The sequence below is a fragment of the Fringilla coelebs genome (genome assembly GCF_963513975.1).
Source record: "Fringilla coelebs genome assembly, chromosome: Z".
In the NCBI taxonomy this organism is placed as follows: domain Eukaryota; kingdom Metazoa; phylum Chordata; class Aves; order Passeriformes; family Fringillidae; genus Fringilla; species Fringilla coelebs.
In genome coordinates, this window is record NC_140031.1 from 52,738,744 (window position 1) to 52,756,760 (window position 18,017).

General features: G+C 37.3%; 1 protein-coding gene across 1 annotated transcript in view; it reads left to right on the forward strand.

Annotated features, from left to right (window-relative positions):
- HSD17B4 (hydroxysteroid 17-beta dehydrogenase 4) overlaps positions 1 to 11,550 on the forward strand; it is a 63,396-nt gene extending 51,846 nt beyond the window's left edge. Inside the window, exons 23-24 of the mRNA XM_084225098.1 lie at positions 9,049 to 9,176; positions 11,132 to 11,550. Coding sequence (XP_084081224.1) covers positions 9,049 to 9,176; positions 11,132 to 11,221 — 218 coding nt within the window. The 3' untranslated portion in view covers positions 11,222 to 11,550. The remainder of the gene's footprint in view (positions 1 to 9,048; positions 9,177 to 11,131) is intronic.
- The last annotated feature ends 6,467 nt before the right edge of the window (positions 11,551 to 18,017 follow it).

Genomic DNA, 18,017 nt, shown 5'->3' on the forward strand with positions numbered 1-18,017 from the left:
ACCAGTAGAGATTCTGAGTAGCAAGACTGTTAAGTTTCAGGAACAATATTATATAGAGATTGATCAGGATAGTTGTGTTCTACTTGCCTTACTTTTTAAGCAGTTTTTGAGGGATAAAGAGTGATTTCCATTTGGATAGAAGTTAATAAATATTATGAATATACCTGTTGGGATTATGCAAGCTGATTGTCTATACATCAAAATGAGACAAGGGAAATACTGAATAATCCAACTCAGACGTTCTGTCTTGAAATTCATTACTGCTCTTAAGCATTTCTGTTGTCTGCAGTTTTCCATTTTTGCATGAAGTAATTTAATTTATGGACATGGTTAGAACTTCGAGAGAAGGCTTATGAAGTTTTACTTGTGTTCTTGCTTATGTTTTTAGGTGATAATTAGAAGTGCATTGGTTAAACTCCTGAATACTTGAAGTGGAAACTTGTGTTTGTTGAGCAGTCACTCTGTACTTCCACATCAGTCCCATCTATTGTTTCATGTGTAACTAAATTTGATACAAGTGATGGCATGTTTATAATGACAACTAGAAAACTATTTCAGGTTCATTGATCATTGGCTTTAACTTTGGAATTGCTTTATTGATCGCCTAAGTTCAATATTATGTATGTCCAGAGAACAGAGGGACAAGTCAATGGAGGAGAAATCTGCTGAGGGGTGTTTCAAGGCATGAATAAAATTTCTCACTCAGGAAGTTCTGAAACTGCAAATTGCTGAATGCAGAACAAGCACATTAAGAGATTTAGGCCTGAGCAGTGTCCTTACTTGCCTCCTGAGATCACATTTATTAGAGGGGAAACAGCTGAATGCTTTTGCTATTGTATTTAGATCAAGAGAGTCCTCCTGCTTCGAATAAATCCATAGTCAGCCTTTTGTCCTCTCCTGCTTCTCCTACTGAAGCAATAGGAAGAAGGTACTGCTTTCTTCCTGTTCATATGTCTCTAGCTAAAAAGAATTAAATAGACATAGCTTCTGTTTTTCTTGTTCCCTCTGCTTCTGTTGCATTGAAAATTTTCTGTACTATTATATGCATTTAGAAAAAAACTTGAAGATCCCTGTGGGATGGAGGCTGGAGGAGCTAATCTAATATATTAAACATTCCCGCTGCTGACTGCTATTAAGAGCTGGAATGAAACTTTTCCAGAAGCTTGGAAAAGTTACTGTGAAAATTTTTACAGTGTGGTCAGTTCCTTATGTATTACTGTAGTCTCTGTGGTGTAGTAAATATGGAAGGCTGCAGGTAAATATCTAGGTGACCCAGCAGGGTGTCTCTAGAAAATGTTGTTTACTTTTCCTTTTTGGGAGTATTGGTATGCTAGTGCTTCCTTTGTATATCACTTTTTTTTAAAAGAACTTTCTGTGTCATCCTATTTCTGTATTTGTTTGTTTTCTGAATATTTTTGTGTGCCTGAAATTTCAAGTACTTTTTGGATGAAGAAAACAGGAGTTGGTTAGTACTAAAATAGTTAGACTGCTACAGAAAATCTAAATATTAAAATTTCATATTGTCAATATAAAAATAGTTAAGAAAACTCACTAGCAGAATTTTAGGAATTACGACAACTGTAGTGTCAACCTTCACTGCTTGTCCCTACATGAAAAAAGAGCCTACTATTGTTGATGTCTGTTTAACTCCAATGGCACATTTTTAATGGCAAGCTATATATGTATCTGCAGGATGAAATTTTTATTTGGGGAATATTTGAAAACACTTTCCTGCCATTAAAAAGTATATACCCAAAAAACATAAAGCAAAAGACCTTCCAGAGGGAAGTACTTGAGTTTTATACGTAGTTGCCAACTTAATTATTTTTGCACGTTTGCATATGTTGCATTATTATTCAGTATTCAAGTGTCTCTTCTACCAGATGCTAGTAAAATTCATTTTCCATGGTAAGTGCAGAAGAAGATGGTAGTTTGTGAGTTTACATTCCAAGGAAGACAGCTTTCTTGCAGTTAGGATATTCTCAATAATCTAAAGGATTTCTGACTTTATGTGCTCTTTACAAGATCTCTGTATGGTCATCAGCAAGACTTTTGTAATGCAGATGAGCAATGACAGCCAGTTTGGAATGTATAACATTGACAATGTCATTTTCTCATTTGAATGCTTGACTTTTTGAGTTGTTAATGTAAGGTAAGCTTCTGTACACATTTAGAAATTTTAGTCTTTGTCAAATTGATTTTTCATTTTAAAAACTGAAGATGACAGTACGGTGTTCCTTTTGCTATAGCTTAATTTATTTCAGTGCCACTATTTTTCTGATTTTCAAAGGTGCTTCAGATTTTAACATTACTCAACTCAGTTAGAAGAATTGCACTTCTTTACTGTACATTTAAATTCAACCTGGTGGCTATTAGTTGATCTTCTGTGTACAAGAATTTTAAATCCTTTTTGTAAATGTTTTGCTGCTAGATTAAATTCTGAATTCTTTTTCTCTCTTTTCTAAGTAAAATTGCCATTTTGGAGGGTCAATCCCATAATGTACATAGCTACAAGAAAGCAAAAAGGAAAATAGACACTAAAATCAATTCACAATTTGGTTCACGTAGCTAAATATTACATAATATTTCAGTGTATTGTCAAAATTCCTGACAAGTTATCACTGAAACAACTTGTGTATGGGGAGGAGTATTATTTTAGCTGAGTTTTTTGTTTTGTTTTAAGCTGTAACTTGATGTTAATTAATTAGCAATCTATCTTTTTATCTATCTTTGTAAGGGCCTCCTAGGCCTTTACAAACATTGTTTCTGGTTCTTTTGGGCTACCTTTCTCTTATTTAATTGGATATATATTCTGTCTTGTGTTTTAATTTTTTGACTTGTCACTTTTACACAGCTTTATGCTTTTGTGAAAAGTGCAGCAGTTGACAGCTCTGAAAACAATCTGGGCCCTGCAGCCCATTGCTAAGTACTCAATGGTTGTAGCTCCAGCATCTTCTGCTAGTGTCCTTCAGCCTCTTCAGATCTGGGAAGGAAGCAGATAAGAGAAGGCAGCACCCACAGCACAAGTGCTGTGTCCATTTCTGGGCCCCTCAGGTCAGGAAAGGTGCTGGAGCATGTTCAGAGAGGGGCAGTGGAGCTGGGGAAGGGTCTGGAGCACAAGTTCTGTGAGGAACAGCTGAGGGAGCTGGAGGTGCTTAGCCGGGAGAAAAGGCAGCTCAGTGGGGACCTTATCACTCTCTACAACTGCCTGCAAAGAGGTTGTAGCCAAGTGAGGGTCAGTCTCTTCTCCCAGGTAAGAAATTACAGGACCAGCAAACATGAACCTCGGTCATGGGGTGCTGATGTTGGACATCAGGAAGAATTTATTTATGGAAAGAATGGGCTGTTCAGGGAGGTGCTGGGGTCACTACCCCTGAGGTGCTCAAGAAATAACTGAGTGTGGCACTCAGTGCCATGGTCTAGTTGTCAAGGTATTGATCAGTTAAAACTTGAACTCTGTGTTCTCAGAGATCTTTTCCAACCTTGATGATTGTCTAATTCTGTGAAATTTGTTCTCGTGTGTGCAATCAATCTGATATTTTTGAAACTTTAAAGAAACAAAAAGTTCTTTTATTTTACTATATTTACATTAATTTCTAATGTTCCAACTGCAACTGTGACATTCTGATCTCTACTTTCTGCAGTAAACCAGGATTTTTAGAAGTCAAGTGAAATTTGTGAATTGAATGTGTCTTTTGTTGGTACAGGGAGACATCTTTATGGAGGCACTAGTATTATAACACTAGTCTGTTGAACCAGCAGTGGCCTTTCCCTCTGTGCAGTTCTCTGTGGATGGTGTGAAGCCATGAAGAGGTGTAGAGCAATTGACTGTGCACTCAGGATATGAAATTTTGGGCAGCTCATCTGCTGTGTATACAATGTTAAACTGTAATCTCTGACAACTGGCTTTAATTAGTGGTATTTCTGTATAAAAACAAGCTGTTCTAATTCAAGAGGATGCTGAAAATCCTTTTAAAAGAGATAAAGCAAGTATCAATACCTCAGAAATAAGTGTAGTGGTACTGAAACTGCCTTCACTTTTTAATGAAAACCTTAATTGATAACCCACCCCAGCCTTTTCCAGTTTGCTTTGCTACCTAAAGCATGCTTTGCTTTCTCCTGCATATGTATTACTATACAACCAAGCCTTTTTTTGGGGGGCATTATAAAATATTAATTTTTTAAATTTATTTTTAGAGTTAAGGTTTCATTTCAACTTTGCTTTCCATAGAGAAAAGGTAGTGCTGTTGAGCTCTGTTGGCTGGTAGTTAATGGCACTCCAGAACAGTACTCAGAAGAGCTTGCCCATCTGTTGCTTTTCTTCATGTTACTGAAGTTAGTGCTGAAGGCAGGAGATGTTTCTGTTCCTTTCCAGTTCTCAGAAGAATAAAACTTTGTTATGAGAACTGGGGAGAAGTTGTTACCTGTAGTTGGTTGTGAACAGCTGATAAATTAATGTGAAACTGCTCAATAATTTATCATGCAGTATGACTTCAAGCAATGAAGAGTGGGTAATGCTTTATTTGGTTAGCAGTTGTCTTGTATTGCACTTACTTATCCACTGTAAAGCAGAATAAAACCCAAACCGAACTAAAAAAAGTCTGACTTAATATTTTTCTCCTAGAAAGGGTAAGGCACTCTTCACAGTCAAAATAAAATTCTTACCCCAAATACTAGGTTTTTAGGTTTTTCGCAACCTGCTATAAAATGTCAATATCTGCTGTTTTATCTAGTGTTTTGACTCCTATATATGTGAATTTTGTTCTGTTTTTATTTGATCTCTGACAACAGCATCTTTTTGATGATAATTAATAGATTTTTAATCATTGTAATATAAGACCTACGTATCAAAGTAAAAGAGCAAAAATTTGAAGGAAAACTAGCATTTAATTCACTTGAACTTCTTGATTCTACTTTTCTGATAGATACGTAATAGAATGTATTCTAGAGGGCAAACAAGAGGGCACTCTCTCTGGTCTTTGGAAAGCTAGGATTTCTCTGCTCTGATGCTTGGAACCTGTTCTGGCATTCAGCTTATTTCTTTCTTTGCTAGTTTCTTTATCCATGAGCTAGTGCTCTATTTTAGTCTCAATTGTCTTTTCAGTATTCTAGCCTAGGTGTAGGTCAGGAGGGAAGAAAGTGGGTTGTGTATGTTTCTAATCCTTCAGTTTGTTTTTTTTGCCCTGCAAAAAAATGAAATGAGCAAGTTTTTGTGGTAGTTTTTCATTCTTTATAAGGTGGGGAGTTACTTTCCTTCTCTAAAAACTAATATCTGATATATTTTGGATCACTCTTTTTCCACAGTGTCACCTTCCCTTTTTACCTACTTGCATTAGGGGCATCAACTCATTTATGATGAAGCCTACAAAATGGGATGGATCAAGGAACATGGAGAATGAACAATAATTCTATTGTTTGTTCTCCATGTTTTTGTAGAAAAGACAGTTTTGCTGTCAGAGTGCTTTGCTTTTGTGGCTGCATAGGTTTTTTTTTTTTTTTCATTTTTTTTCTTCCTTATCAAAAATCTTAATGTTATTTAGAAAGAATCTTGAGGAGGTCGAAATAACCTTTGTGACATTTTTGGGGAAAGAATGTACCCCTAGATTGGTCCTTTTTTTCTTTTTTCCTTTTTTTTTTTCCCTAGCTTTTTTTTTTACTTAGAATTTCTAGTAACTAGTAGGGATTAACTTGAGGTGCAGTTAAGGATTTGAGGTGATCAGCTTGAGCTTGGTACCCAGCAAGGTAATGGAGCAGACCGTCTTGATTGCGATCACTCAGCACATCTGGGAATCAAGGGGCCAGGATCAAAGCCAGCACAGGTGTAGAAAAGGCAGGTCCTGCCTGACCAACCTGGTCTCCTTTTATGACCAGGTGACTCACCTCAGCAAAGCCTTTGGCACTGTCTCCCACAGGATTCTCCTGGGAAAGGTGGCAGTCCACAGCTTGGACAGTCATAATCTTTGCTGGGTAAAAAACTGGCTATATGGCTGGGCCTGGGGAGTGGTGGACCCAGTCACAAGCAGTGCTCCCCAGGGCTCAGTACTGGGACCAGTCCTGTCTAATATCTTTGTTGTTGGTCTGGATGAGTGGATTCTGTGTCCCCTCAGTCCTTTTGCAGGACACCAGTTTGGGTGCAAGTGTTGATCTGCTGGAAGGTAGGAAAGCTCTGCCGAGGGATCTGGGCAGGTTGGATCAATGGGCCAAGGCCCATTGGATGAGATTCAGAAAGGTCAAGTGCCAGGTCCGCTGGGTCACAACAACCCCAGGCAGTGCCACAGGCTGGGCAGAGTGGCTGGAAAGCTGCAAGCTGCCCAGTGGAAAAATATCTGAGGTTTTAGATGACAGCTGGCTGAACATGAGCCAATGTGTGCGCAGGTAGCCAAGAGGGCCAGTGGCATCCTGGCCTGTATTAGCAATAGTGTGGCCAGCAGGACCAGGGCAGTGACTGTCCCCCTGTACCTGGCACTGGTGAGGTCACACCTCGAGTCCTGTGTCCAGTTTTGGGCCCCTCACAAGAAAGACTTTGAGGTGGTGAAGCGAGTCCAGAGAAGAGCAGTGGAGCTGGGGAAGGGTCTGGAGCACAAGTCCTGTGAGAATCAGCTGAGGGAGCTGGGAGTGCTTAGCCTGGAGAAAAGGAGGCTCGGGGGAGACCTTGCTGCTCTCTACAACTGCCTGGAAGGAGGCTGTAGCCAGGTGGGGGTTGGCTTCTCCTGCTGCTTCTGGGACAGGTCAACCAGCAACAGGACTAGAAGAAATACCCGCAAACTGCAGCATGGGAAGTTCATGTTGAACATCAGGATAAATTTCTTCACAGAGAGGGTGGAGTCATCATCCCTGAAGTGTTCAAGAAACTGCTGTATGTGACATTTAGTGCTGTGATCTGATTGTTGAGGTGGTGGGTCTTTTCCAACCTTAATAATTCTGTGATTTTGTAAACATAAAAGATATACCTTGGTTATGGGTGCCATGATTATGCAATCTAAAGGTGTGGTTGTGCTTTGAGAGGTTAGTGTTAATTGTAGATATTGATGGTAAAATATGGTCATGGGATTTGGCTAGGAAGTAGAGAAGGAGAACAAGGACTGTAATAATGTTAAGTAATATCTTAATGTACAACAATGTAACAACTGTTAATTATGTACTATATTCAGAATAATACTTGAAGGTTGTGAGAACTTTTCTGAGTCATTACACCTATTTAATTGTTTTTGTCATCTAAACCTGACACTGGTGAGACTGATGGAATAAAGTATATCAAAATATCTTGTCAGACGGTACTTAGTGAAGAAGGAGAAGTTGTGTTTTGGGAAGATGGTCTGTCAGATTTTCAGTATCTGGGTCCCTTCTGGAGCAGTGTAGGAATGGTAGGGACAGGGAAAAAAATTAATGCCAGCAGAGTGAAGTACAAAAAGGTATTTCTAAACTCCAGAAGTAATTCTAAACAGTTGGTTAGGAACTGCAGGCATCCTAGACACCATGTCTGTGTCTTGTGAATTAATCAGTAGTGCTTGCTGACCTTGCTGTTTGTCTCAAAGGGAGCGGTTTGGCCACACTAGTATGGTGCTTAACATTAGTAGCATTTGGGTAGAGGTGTATTTTAAAAGCACTTGGACAGTTAGGCCTGGTTAACTTAGTCTGTAAGCTGGTATCCACTCTCAGACTTTAGTTAGTGTGTGTGCCTTGCATTTAATAATTCAATAGATGATTTTTTTTATTTTTGTTTTCCTAATAATACTCTGCTCCTGTAGGTTATGCAGGCACAATGTTAAAGGCTCAGGTATGTTAGGTCATATAGTAGCTGTTTTGGGCCAAAGGGATGTTGTTACAGAGCCCCTTCCCACAAACACAAATGTACAGGTAATTCATCTGGTGCTCAGTAACCTTTTTAAATTTCTTCCCATATTGCTTGAAGTTGGTGATGTGCATTAAATTTGTTCCAGGATTTATAATTTACCTTAAAATCAACTGGAAAATAGTAATCCAGTATGTCACTTCTCACTGAGCAATGTTGTATACTTAAGTCCCTTTTTAGTTCTGTTCTAACTGGATAAATATTGCTTAAAGCAGATTTCAGAAAATGAAGTACACTGAAGCTACTCCCAGTCTCTATAGTTCCCCTTACCCTGTCAAAAAATTATTTGGAAAATGGTGGCACATAAGATAGCTTATGCAGAAATAAAGCTCCATTTTAAGGTAAGGGCCTTAAAATTTGTACATGAAGAGCTACCAACTGTCATCCATGATTCTGTGATTAGAGATGCCATGTTGTTACTGGAATATCCACATGAATAATGTGTGGGATAGGGGCGTGATGGATCGAGAGGCAAAGGTGTAAAGGAAAGACAGGAATTCACAAAAATCTGAGAATGACTCAGCAGGGCACATCCTGTCAAAATACTCTTCAAAAAAAATGACACAATACCTGATAGTGTTAGCTTTGTAGTAGATTATTTTGGCAGGTCATTTGGCATGGGAAAAGAACACTCTGAAGCTACTGACACTTGGAGGAATTTTTGTCTTTCCAGGAGAGAAAGACAGATAATTGGCAAGGTTTTAAACACTCCTTGTGTGAAGCAGAGTAGGCTATATTGTGTTGCCTGGGGGACAGACCAGGGAAAATGGGCAGTGTGTTTGAACACCACTACATTTGCCTTGTCAGACTACAACTAAGTCTGGTTTTGAACTTTAGATCTTTATTATTAAATTCAACATTTTTGCAGTAAGTGCACTAATTAATACCTTGTGCATCTTCAGTGGCATTCGAAAATAGATTTTACATCTATTTTCTATTTTACATCTATTTTCTATTTTACATCGCTGCAAGAATTTTGAAGTCCTTGCTGTAGACACCCTCCCCTTCAGTACAGGAATAATTTTTTATTTTCTTTCATTGATGAAAAAGAATTATACTTCATTTATTTTCTAAGTTGCTATAGCTGATAGTTTAGACTCGATGCTTTATAATAATAGGTAAGGAAAGTACTGTTCTTAAGCCTGAAAATTTTATCTTTGTTTTGAAATTAAACTGTCTTTGCTTTTGCTTCTCAGCAATTGACTTAAAGAATGGCTCTGGAGCAGTGTATCAAGGACCTGCCAGAAATTCTGCTGACACTACCTTCACTCTCTCGGATGAGGATTTCATGGATGTGGTACAACAAAAGATCAACCCCCAAAAGGTAAAGCTGGGATGTCACAGACGTACTCTCTTGTATGTAGACGTATTACTTGCCTTGCATCAAGCTGTGGTTCATGACTGATTGCATTCTGAAATCCTAAACCCTGGGATGTTTTGACAGTAGAGACCAGAGTCAGATGGGGTACAAGCACATCAGTATCTTATACTGAATTAGCCAGAAAGTGTGAGGGGGCGTTTATGCCATCTTTATTATCTTAAGACCCAGATAACCACAAACGGGCTAAAGCAGGGCCCTGATAACACCAAGGTTGTGGATTCAATACCTGTACAGGCCATTCACTTTAGAGTTTGACTAGATTATCTTTCTGGGTCCCTTCCAACTTAGAGAATAGTGTGATCCTGTGACATAAAGCCTGGCAGTGCAAAGTTAGGACTTTGTTTGCTTCCTGGTACTTCACAGTGTACAATTAGCCAGGTTTGTCAGTTTGATCATTCAGGTTTTAATTGTCATGTTGCAGGAAGTTGATGTTTGTTGCAGTGGTCTGATTTATTGCTAGTAGTGCAGCACAGAGAAATGTCAAGGCAATGCATGCATGTAGATGGTCAAAATTTACCTAAACCTAAATTTTTCAGGGAAATAAAGATTCAAGGAACGTCTGTAATCTGTGTCTGCACTTTTAGCTTCTTGGAGTAATCAACTCCTTAAAATGACTAATTTTACTAATAAAAATGCCTTGTGTAAAAGTAATTTAAACTGTCACAAATTTAATATGTCAGCTTACAGATTAAAGCTTGAGCAAATGAAAACTTTAATTAAACTCATCATATATCAAACAGTTCCTTTTCTTTGATCTCCAGCAGAAGTTGTTGGAGACTTTGATTGTAAATTGGAGACTAATGATCACGGTGAATGTTTTTTATAAGTCTTATATACCACGAGTAAAATCCTTTGTGACTCTCTGTATACGGCAGGCATAAAGCATAAACAAACAAGATGTTGATGTGTAATCACAGAATGCTAAAGAACAGTGATTGTAATTCAGGAACATCATCTATGTTTAGGCATTAGTGTTTTCTTTGAGTTTCTGTGAAGTTTTCCATCTAAAGAAGCTCAAAGCATGTATTAAATTCTTTTCTGCTGGTTCTCTCTATTCTTTATTTGAATGTATTTCAGGCTAATGGAACTATGCAAAAGAGCATTTAAGGAACTTTCAAAGGGCTTTCAAACTGTAAAGCCATTGTGAAACAAAACTAGTTTTTAAAAAATAGGAACTAGCTTGAAACAGGCTATACAGGTCTTTGAAGTAGGGAGAATAAAAAAGGTAATATACCAGCATTGAAGTGAAAATAATGATTGATTTATGACTTTGCAAATGCAGCAAAATCTTACTTACTTCCTGTTTGTTGTAATTTGCTATGTATAAAGCCATTGCATTTCTTTGGCATATATGTGTAATACATTGTGCAAGTTTATGTTTGTATTTGTTACAAATTTGAGTGTCTAGCTTACATTTTCATTAGGTCTTTAATTTTCATTATATAGCCTTTTCATTCCATTTTTTCATGTCTTATAATGATATATGTATATTTGTAATGTGAGGCGATGATGCTGGGAACTTTATTTTTTGTGCTCTGCAGAAGTTTTTCCATCAGATTCGGTGAAGGCATTTGTCTTACAGTTGGAGGAATGCTCTGTGCTATATGTGGAAGGGAACAGAGGCCACTGAAGTTACTTTGTATTTATTTTATTTAATTTTTTCCCATGAGTGCCAGAGTTGGCCTTGTCTGCACTATGGATAAAAAAATCTGGTTCTGGATGGTATTAGAATTGAACAGATTTCCTTAATAACTAATTACCATTAAACATTGTGCACTGAAGACTTTCTCATGTGTGCTAAACAGCCATTCTTTGGCTTCTTTTTTTGTTCTAGTGATTCTGTGATTTGTGAGTAAACAGCTGAATACATGTTTTCCCCCCCTCTTCTGTTTTTTTAGGCATTCTTTTCTGGTAAACTAAAAGTGAAGGGGAATATCATGCTGAGCCAGAAACTGGAAATGATCCTGAAAGACTATGCCAAACTCTGAACTGCTTGATCATCTACCACAGCAGTGAAGAACTGTAGAAGATTGAAACTCAATTAGTTCAGAACCAATGATTTGCAGGCTAGTTAACATCAATGTACTGATTCATTATACTGCTAATACACAAGCTGATTTAATTGCTGTAGACAGAAGTTACAAAATGACAATAACTCTTCTTATTGCTCCCTTTTAATTTCTCAGCAATGGTAGAGAATCATACTTTTCTGATTGTACATCTTTATCTAAATAAAATATATTTAGTTCTTACAAAGAAGCATATATTTCTATGTTAATTCTGAAGAAAATTAAACCAATAGACTTCATTAATATCTCCTTTTATGTGTCTGTTAGTCTTCATTTAACTTTCCTTAGACTTAGCTTCTATGAGTCTATCTGGTTTATTATTTAAACTAATGTTTTTTGTCTCAAGCTGTCATGATTGTATCAAAATAACTGGAAGATGGAAGTAAATTCCATTTATTTACATTGTGTCATTATGTGGGGTTTTTTCCTACACCAGAAAAAACCTCTTGGAACTTTGGAACCCATATTGATTAGCCACTTTCATATGCTACTCTTATAAATCACAAAGTGGTTAACATTTATTGCCTAGGGGAAGCTTTTTCATGTGAGAGGCATTAACACTGCACCAAAGTCCATCACTATGGCTAAACTGTTCTTCATGTAAATTCATTCTCATGAGGGCTGGCATCATGGCAGTGGGGAAAGATGAAAGTGAATTCCTCGTTTTGAACTTATGGCCAGAACTGAATAAGTGTCTCTAGCCGTATGTATTCCTCAAGAAAGTATTCTCTTAATCAGTGATTGTCACATGAACACCTGGAAATTTGATTTCATCAAAGTGACCAACATTTTACATGCATTTTTTCACCTTCAGACGTGTTCTGTGTTGTTACTTTGTGGAGATGGAAGAATTCAGGCCATCTGAGGCTTTTGTTCTTGATCAGAGGATCTTATAGAAGATGAAATTTTAAATTCTTTGGGTCGTTTTTTATTCCAAAACTGGAAGGTACTTTCATTCTCTGACTTTATGAGCAGGCTATAGCCATTAAAGAACCTTGTGGGGCTGCAGATGAGCTTGACAGTTTGAGAATAAATTGTACATATTCTAATACTAAGTCATATTCTCAACAAATTTATTTCTTCACAGCTGTACTATCAACCATGCTTTGGTTCAGGTGGAGAAACATGAAACATGTCAACAAGTATCTCATGTAATTCCCGTCATGAATAGATGGGGAACAGAACAAATAAGAAGTTTGCCATCTTAAAGAGGCCATCAAGTAGAAATTATGGAAGAAATGTCCTTTTACCACTTAACCATTTACTTTTTTCATAGCAGTCATTTTCATATATAATATGACTTAATAATTGCCTGTACTGCCCAGCTTCTATTTATCAAGCAAGTTTGTGTCAAATAGGTAAAGGGATCTTCTATTAGTTTCTCTGAAGAAATTGTATGAGAAAGAGAGATTGATTTCAGCTTTGTAATTTTATGCATGAACCTAGTACACCAAAACCCCCATTTTTTTATATACATATTTCCTGCCTATAAATCTATATGTACTGCCATAAAACTATGTGTCTTAAAGAAAAAGGAACTGTGAGTAACTAACTGTGAGACTAGGAAAGCAATTACCAATACATCCATATAAGAATATCGTATTTGTTGTAAGTTATATGGTCTTGATAATTCTCAACAGATGTTCTGTTTTTTTTCTCTCCTCGACCCCATGAATAGTCTGAAATCTGAAAGTATTGCTTCACAATGAATGAACAGAGTGTTAGAAAACGTTTTTTTCTTTCCTCTATGTAAGTGAGAAGCAAAATATTCAGATGGGAGAAATTGGTAATAGTGAAATCTGTTGCAATTTAACAGGTGGAGATTACTAAAGAACATAATTTTACTAAATGTCCTGGTATGTGTTGGTTGAGGATGAAAGATTTATAGCTGCTCTTGTAATTTCTACCCTGCATAGTTTCAGCTGGACAGAAAATCTACTCTGGCTTTAGCTTTCTCCCACATAGCGAACTGATCGTAGATGTTAACCTTGAGTAGAACAGAAAGTCCTGTTCTTCCTTCCGCTTCCCATCCCCAGGCTACCTGAGCACGCCTCTCAGGATTGTGATAGACTCTTTTTTAGGAGTATAACTCAGGTGTTTATTTATTTCATCTGTTTTATGGCCTCAATAGCCGCTGTTGATTATTTTGGCATGTTGATTTGATTTCTAGTTCAATGTTCTACCCTAAGAATGTTCTAGTTAGCTGATGCTAGTTAGTAATTTGATCTGCAGATAAGATCAGTTTGCTGTGTTGACTATATGCATGATGTAGTTTGAAAGTTTTGGCTTTTGTTTTCTTCCTAATACTTGGAAACCTTCTGTTTATGGTTACTGGCTTTTAGGAGTAGTATTCTCAAGAACAACTAGTAAACTCAGTATTTTTATGAAAATCCATGGACAGAAATGTTGGCCAGTTTGGAAGGTGGTGGGTTCAAGCATGGCTGATTGTCAGCTGCTTTCATCTAGAACAGCCTTCCTGCTTCAGGGTATTGTGTATTCACACCTTTCCATGTCTCTTTTGTCAGGTGTGGTTTTGAAGACCTTTCTTGTCATACCTCTGCAAAGATACCTCTGTAGTGCCAGGTCCTAAAGATGTGCAACAGCAAAACATCCTTTTCTTTCAGGGTAGCTGCTTCTTTGAGTATTCTTTCTTTGTCAGCAATGAGTGCCTTGGATTGCAAAACCACACTTGTTTACCAAGCAGCTCAGATAACTCTTCAGTGAGACTGCAAAATTTAGTCGGAAATGAGGAGGCTTTTGCAAGCATTTTAGCAGTAAGACTCTTAGCAATGCGTATAATCTCTTTAATGTAGAGTAGAAGATTGTCTGTCCTGAATTGCTGTATGTGCCTTACAGTGTTTTGATTAATAGTGTGAAAAAAGTGATGCCTGGATGTGAACGTAAAGTCTGGACATTGGGTTTCATGACACTGACATAAAAATTCAGTTGTTCGTCTTTCTAGAATAACTGAGTAACTCCTACACATGGCATAGTATAATTTTATTTCTCTTTTCCCTTCTTTTACACTCATTACAGTCTTCCTGCTGGCTTGCAATCCTCCAAAAAGTAAATTGTGATTCCATTGACATGTGTCCTCTTCAGTCATTTATGGGTTTTCCAGTTAAAGGAGGAGAGCAGTAATAACAGATGGGGAAGGTTTATGCTTTCTAGTCAGTGGAATTGTTCTTATTAGTTTGTTTCAGAGGAGTTCAATACACCTTCCAGCTACCATCAATAATTACAGTTAACAGCTCTTTAAAAGTTGACAAGTGCATTCATATTCAGAGAATGTTAAAATGAGTAAAAGTGGAGAGGAGCAGAGGTGTGAGAGAGTGGTATACTTGAACTTCAGGCAACTTCAGGCAGAGGAACCTGGATGTTGTCTCCTCTAAGGCTTGTTCCCACCCCCCGTTAGAGGAGCTCACTCCTAATGGTTATTTGTATGCTAGTTCATTGGGCAGCATTCCCTGTAAAAGGTTCTTTATCAGTCAGCAGTTACTTTGTAAAATTAAAAAGCTTTATGAAACTGAAAGATTCAGTGATATAATAAATAAAGTATTCTAAGTTGAATAAACAGGCATTTTAAAATAGTTCAGTATAATTTTTTTTAAAAGAAAAGACTCTAATATAATGCAATATACCCCAACATGGGTATATTAATGTTGCTGAAGTTATGTCTTCTCTTTCCTTCCACAACGCCTGGCGGCAGAGTAGCATTCAGAGGGTGATGACTTTGTTTTCACATAACACAGCCTCCTAGCATGAACAAAGATCTTGCTTAAGCCAGGAGAAAAGGAAATATTAATATCTCCACATTCCTGCTATGGATTTTTAAATTCTACTTCAGTTGATGCAGATACCTTCCTACTTGTTTGAGCATGAGTTCTCCACAATTCACCTGCAGTAAGAAATTTTGTCCTTTAGGCCATCAGCTGTTTCTTCAGCAGACTGACCTAAAAAGCACTAGACATCAGCAGATATGAAGTCAATTAGGAAAAATAAGGTTGACTATGAATGTGTTTTCATTAGTATGACTTCAATACTACCTTCAATACTACCTACAATTCAAATGTTTCATTTGTCTAAAAATCAGTTCACTGCACTGGCATGATAGAATCTTAGATGTGTGGGCAGGCTGAGCTCTGAGATGTGCATGTTTGTGTCTCTCAGTAAATACTATCAAAATTCCCATTGTCTGCTAGCTTTAATCACATATTGAAAGGTCACTGTGTCTCAAAGATAGAATCAAGCAAGGTACAATAATATGCAAAATTGTCTGAATTATATGGTGTAATGGTGTGTGCATTTTTCCAAGACCCATTTTAGAATACTAATTTCCTTATATTTCCCTATGCTACATTTGCCCAGATGATGTCAAGTGCCTTTTTTCTACTGGAATCAAAAATCACATAAGTTGAAAGAACAATTGAGAATACCCACATTTGAATAAATATATCATTTAGCTTAAGATCAAATTTTTCTGAATTTATAATTACAGAAGCATATAATCTCATACAGTCATAAAATAGTTTTTAAAAAATATCAGCAAATTGGTGTATGGAATTAGTAATTTCTTTTTAACCAGTTCTTCCTCTTTCCCTTTTCCTGCCTGTGCTCTTCTTGCATTTTGCCGGTTGTCTTGTGAAGGCATGTCAGAAGAAGTATGAACATAGGTTAACATAGCAGTCAGTAGTTCGTGAAGATTTGGATTTGGAATGGGAAAGAAGAGCCCAGTGTTAACCTAGATTTCATCTGGATTTCACTCAATGTCACAACAAGTGAAGCTGCTGTAAAAGTCTTACAGTTATGATTCAAGCGCTACCGTGAACTAAGTAAAAGAAAGGGAATAAGTAAACATAAGTTTGTGTTCCTATCTCAGTTTGTGTTTCTAACTGCAGCCCACACAAAAAAGGATATGTTACTGTAAATGCTAAAAAAATAATTGTAGTGAGTTGTTGAGGTTTCATTGCATTCTCTAACCAAATAGTCTCCTGTTCCTGCACATTTACAAAGAAAAAGAAAATAACCATACTCATCTCATACTAGAATTGAAGAGTCTACAGTCTAGCTAGTGTTTCCAAAATTATTAGGACAGCAAGTACACATAGAAAATAGAAATTGAATTGCTGTCTCTTTCAATCAATGTGCCTAGGTTAGATTTCAAAGCAGTACACAAGTATTTTTCCTCTTACAGTGCTCTGTGTGTGCTTGTCTTCACTCATAGTCTCTCCATTGAGATGAAGACCATGAGGCTTGTGAAGCTGCCTGACCGCTCTTGGAGCTGCCTGACCTTTCTGTTCCCAGCTCCCCAGCGTCTGCTTCTCTTCTGCCCAGAGCTGGTCTGTGCTCTGCACAGTTCAGCCTTCTGCTGCGTGAATCTCAGCCTGATTTTCATGAACAATGGGAAATGCAATGGTTATCTGCTGTAACCTTATCTGAGCTTATAATAGCTCTGGTGCTGAGAGCCTTGTAATCCGGTTAAGAAATGATGATAAAAGGTAGCAGAGTTTCTGACTGAATGTAATACATGTGGGTTTTTAGGTGTTTCTTTTTTCATGAAGATAAAATGAGTCCACCTGAGGACTGTATCAGGAAAAATACAACTTTCCTAGCTCAAAAGATATTTCAAATGAATTTCTGATTATTTTTTCAGTCTGTTTTTACGTGTGTGACCAAGGACAACAAGTAAAACTGTAAACGTAGAAAAGAAGGAGGAAACGGAACAATACCGCTTGTCATTTTTCTTTTTCTGAATTAAAAAAGAAAGCTTTAAAAAGTGGAGAATTGTTCCCTGTGTGGTCTGCGATGCACATCACTGATTCAGATGGCTTAAGTGAATGCACAGAAATAATCTATCTCTGAGGCTGCCAATGGTCAAAACTGACTAAGGTCCAGTTTCACTTTACAAAATTCTTCTGGTAACTGATCTTGCTCATATCTGGAGGAAAATAAAACATTTTATTTTCAAGGTTAGTGTGAGATTTTGTTCTGTTTTCAACAAATATATATGTATCTGCGTGCCATTTGCTACTTTGAGTTGATTAATTCCAGGCCTCTAAATGAGCCTGCAATTTCAGTAGTTTTCATTGTCAGAATCTGAGGCCAGTGTTGTTTATTATCAAAATACCTTATTTTGTAAGGTGGTACCAATTTACAGTCAGAATGGCATGCTTTCATTTAATTTTCCAGTATTCCAAAAAGAGCTGCTGAAACCACTCATCAGAGGACAAGCGCTCAGTTAATCAAATCCCTGCTTGGTGGTGTGAGATCATGTGAGGGCCTCTTGCTATTTCCTAGCAGGACTACAATTAGTGAAGGAATTTTCATGTATTTATGGCACTTTCTGTTACCATAGTAGACAGTCTTACTAAGGTAGACTGAGAGTCTGCAGCACACAGGGAATCTTTCTAGTGAAGGTGAAGACTTAAGGAAATTTTTTTTCACAGTGGTTTGGACACCAGAGGCTGTTATGTATCTTCATAGCTCTTCATGTAACAGTTCTCCTGTAACAGCTTTAGACTCACATGATTGTAATGCAATTTATTTATATTTCAGGTCTAAACTCCAGTAGTAAATGTATTGCTACACCCAGTTAGACAGTAATTTTTGTTAAGTGCCTTCTCAGAATTTCATAAGTCTGTCAGAAGCTTTCATGGTTTCTGAGATTTTGTAGCTAGTATAAAAATTGCATAAAACATTGGTTTTGGGGGCTGAT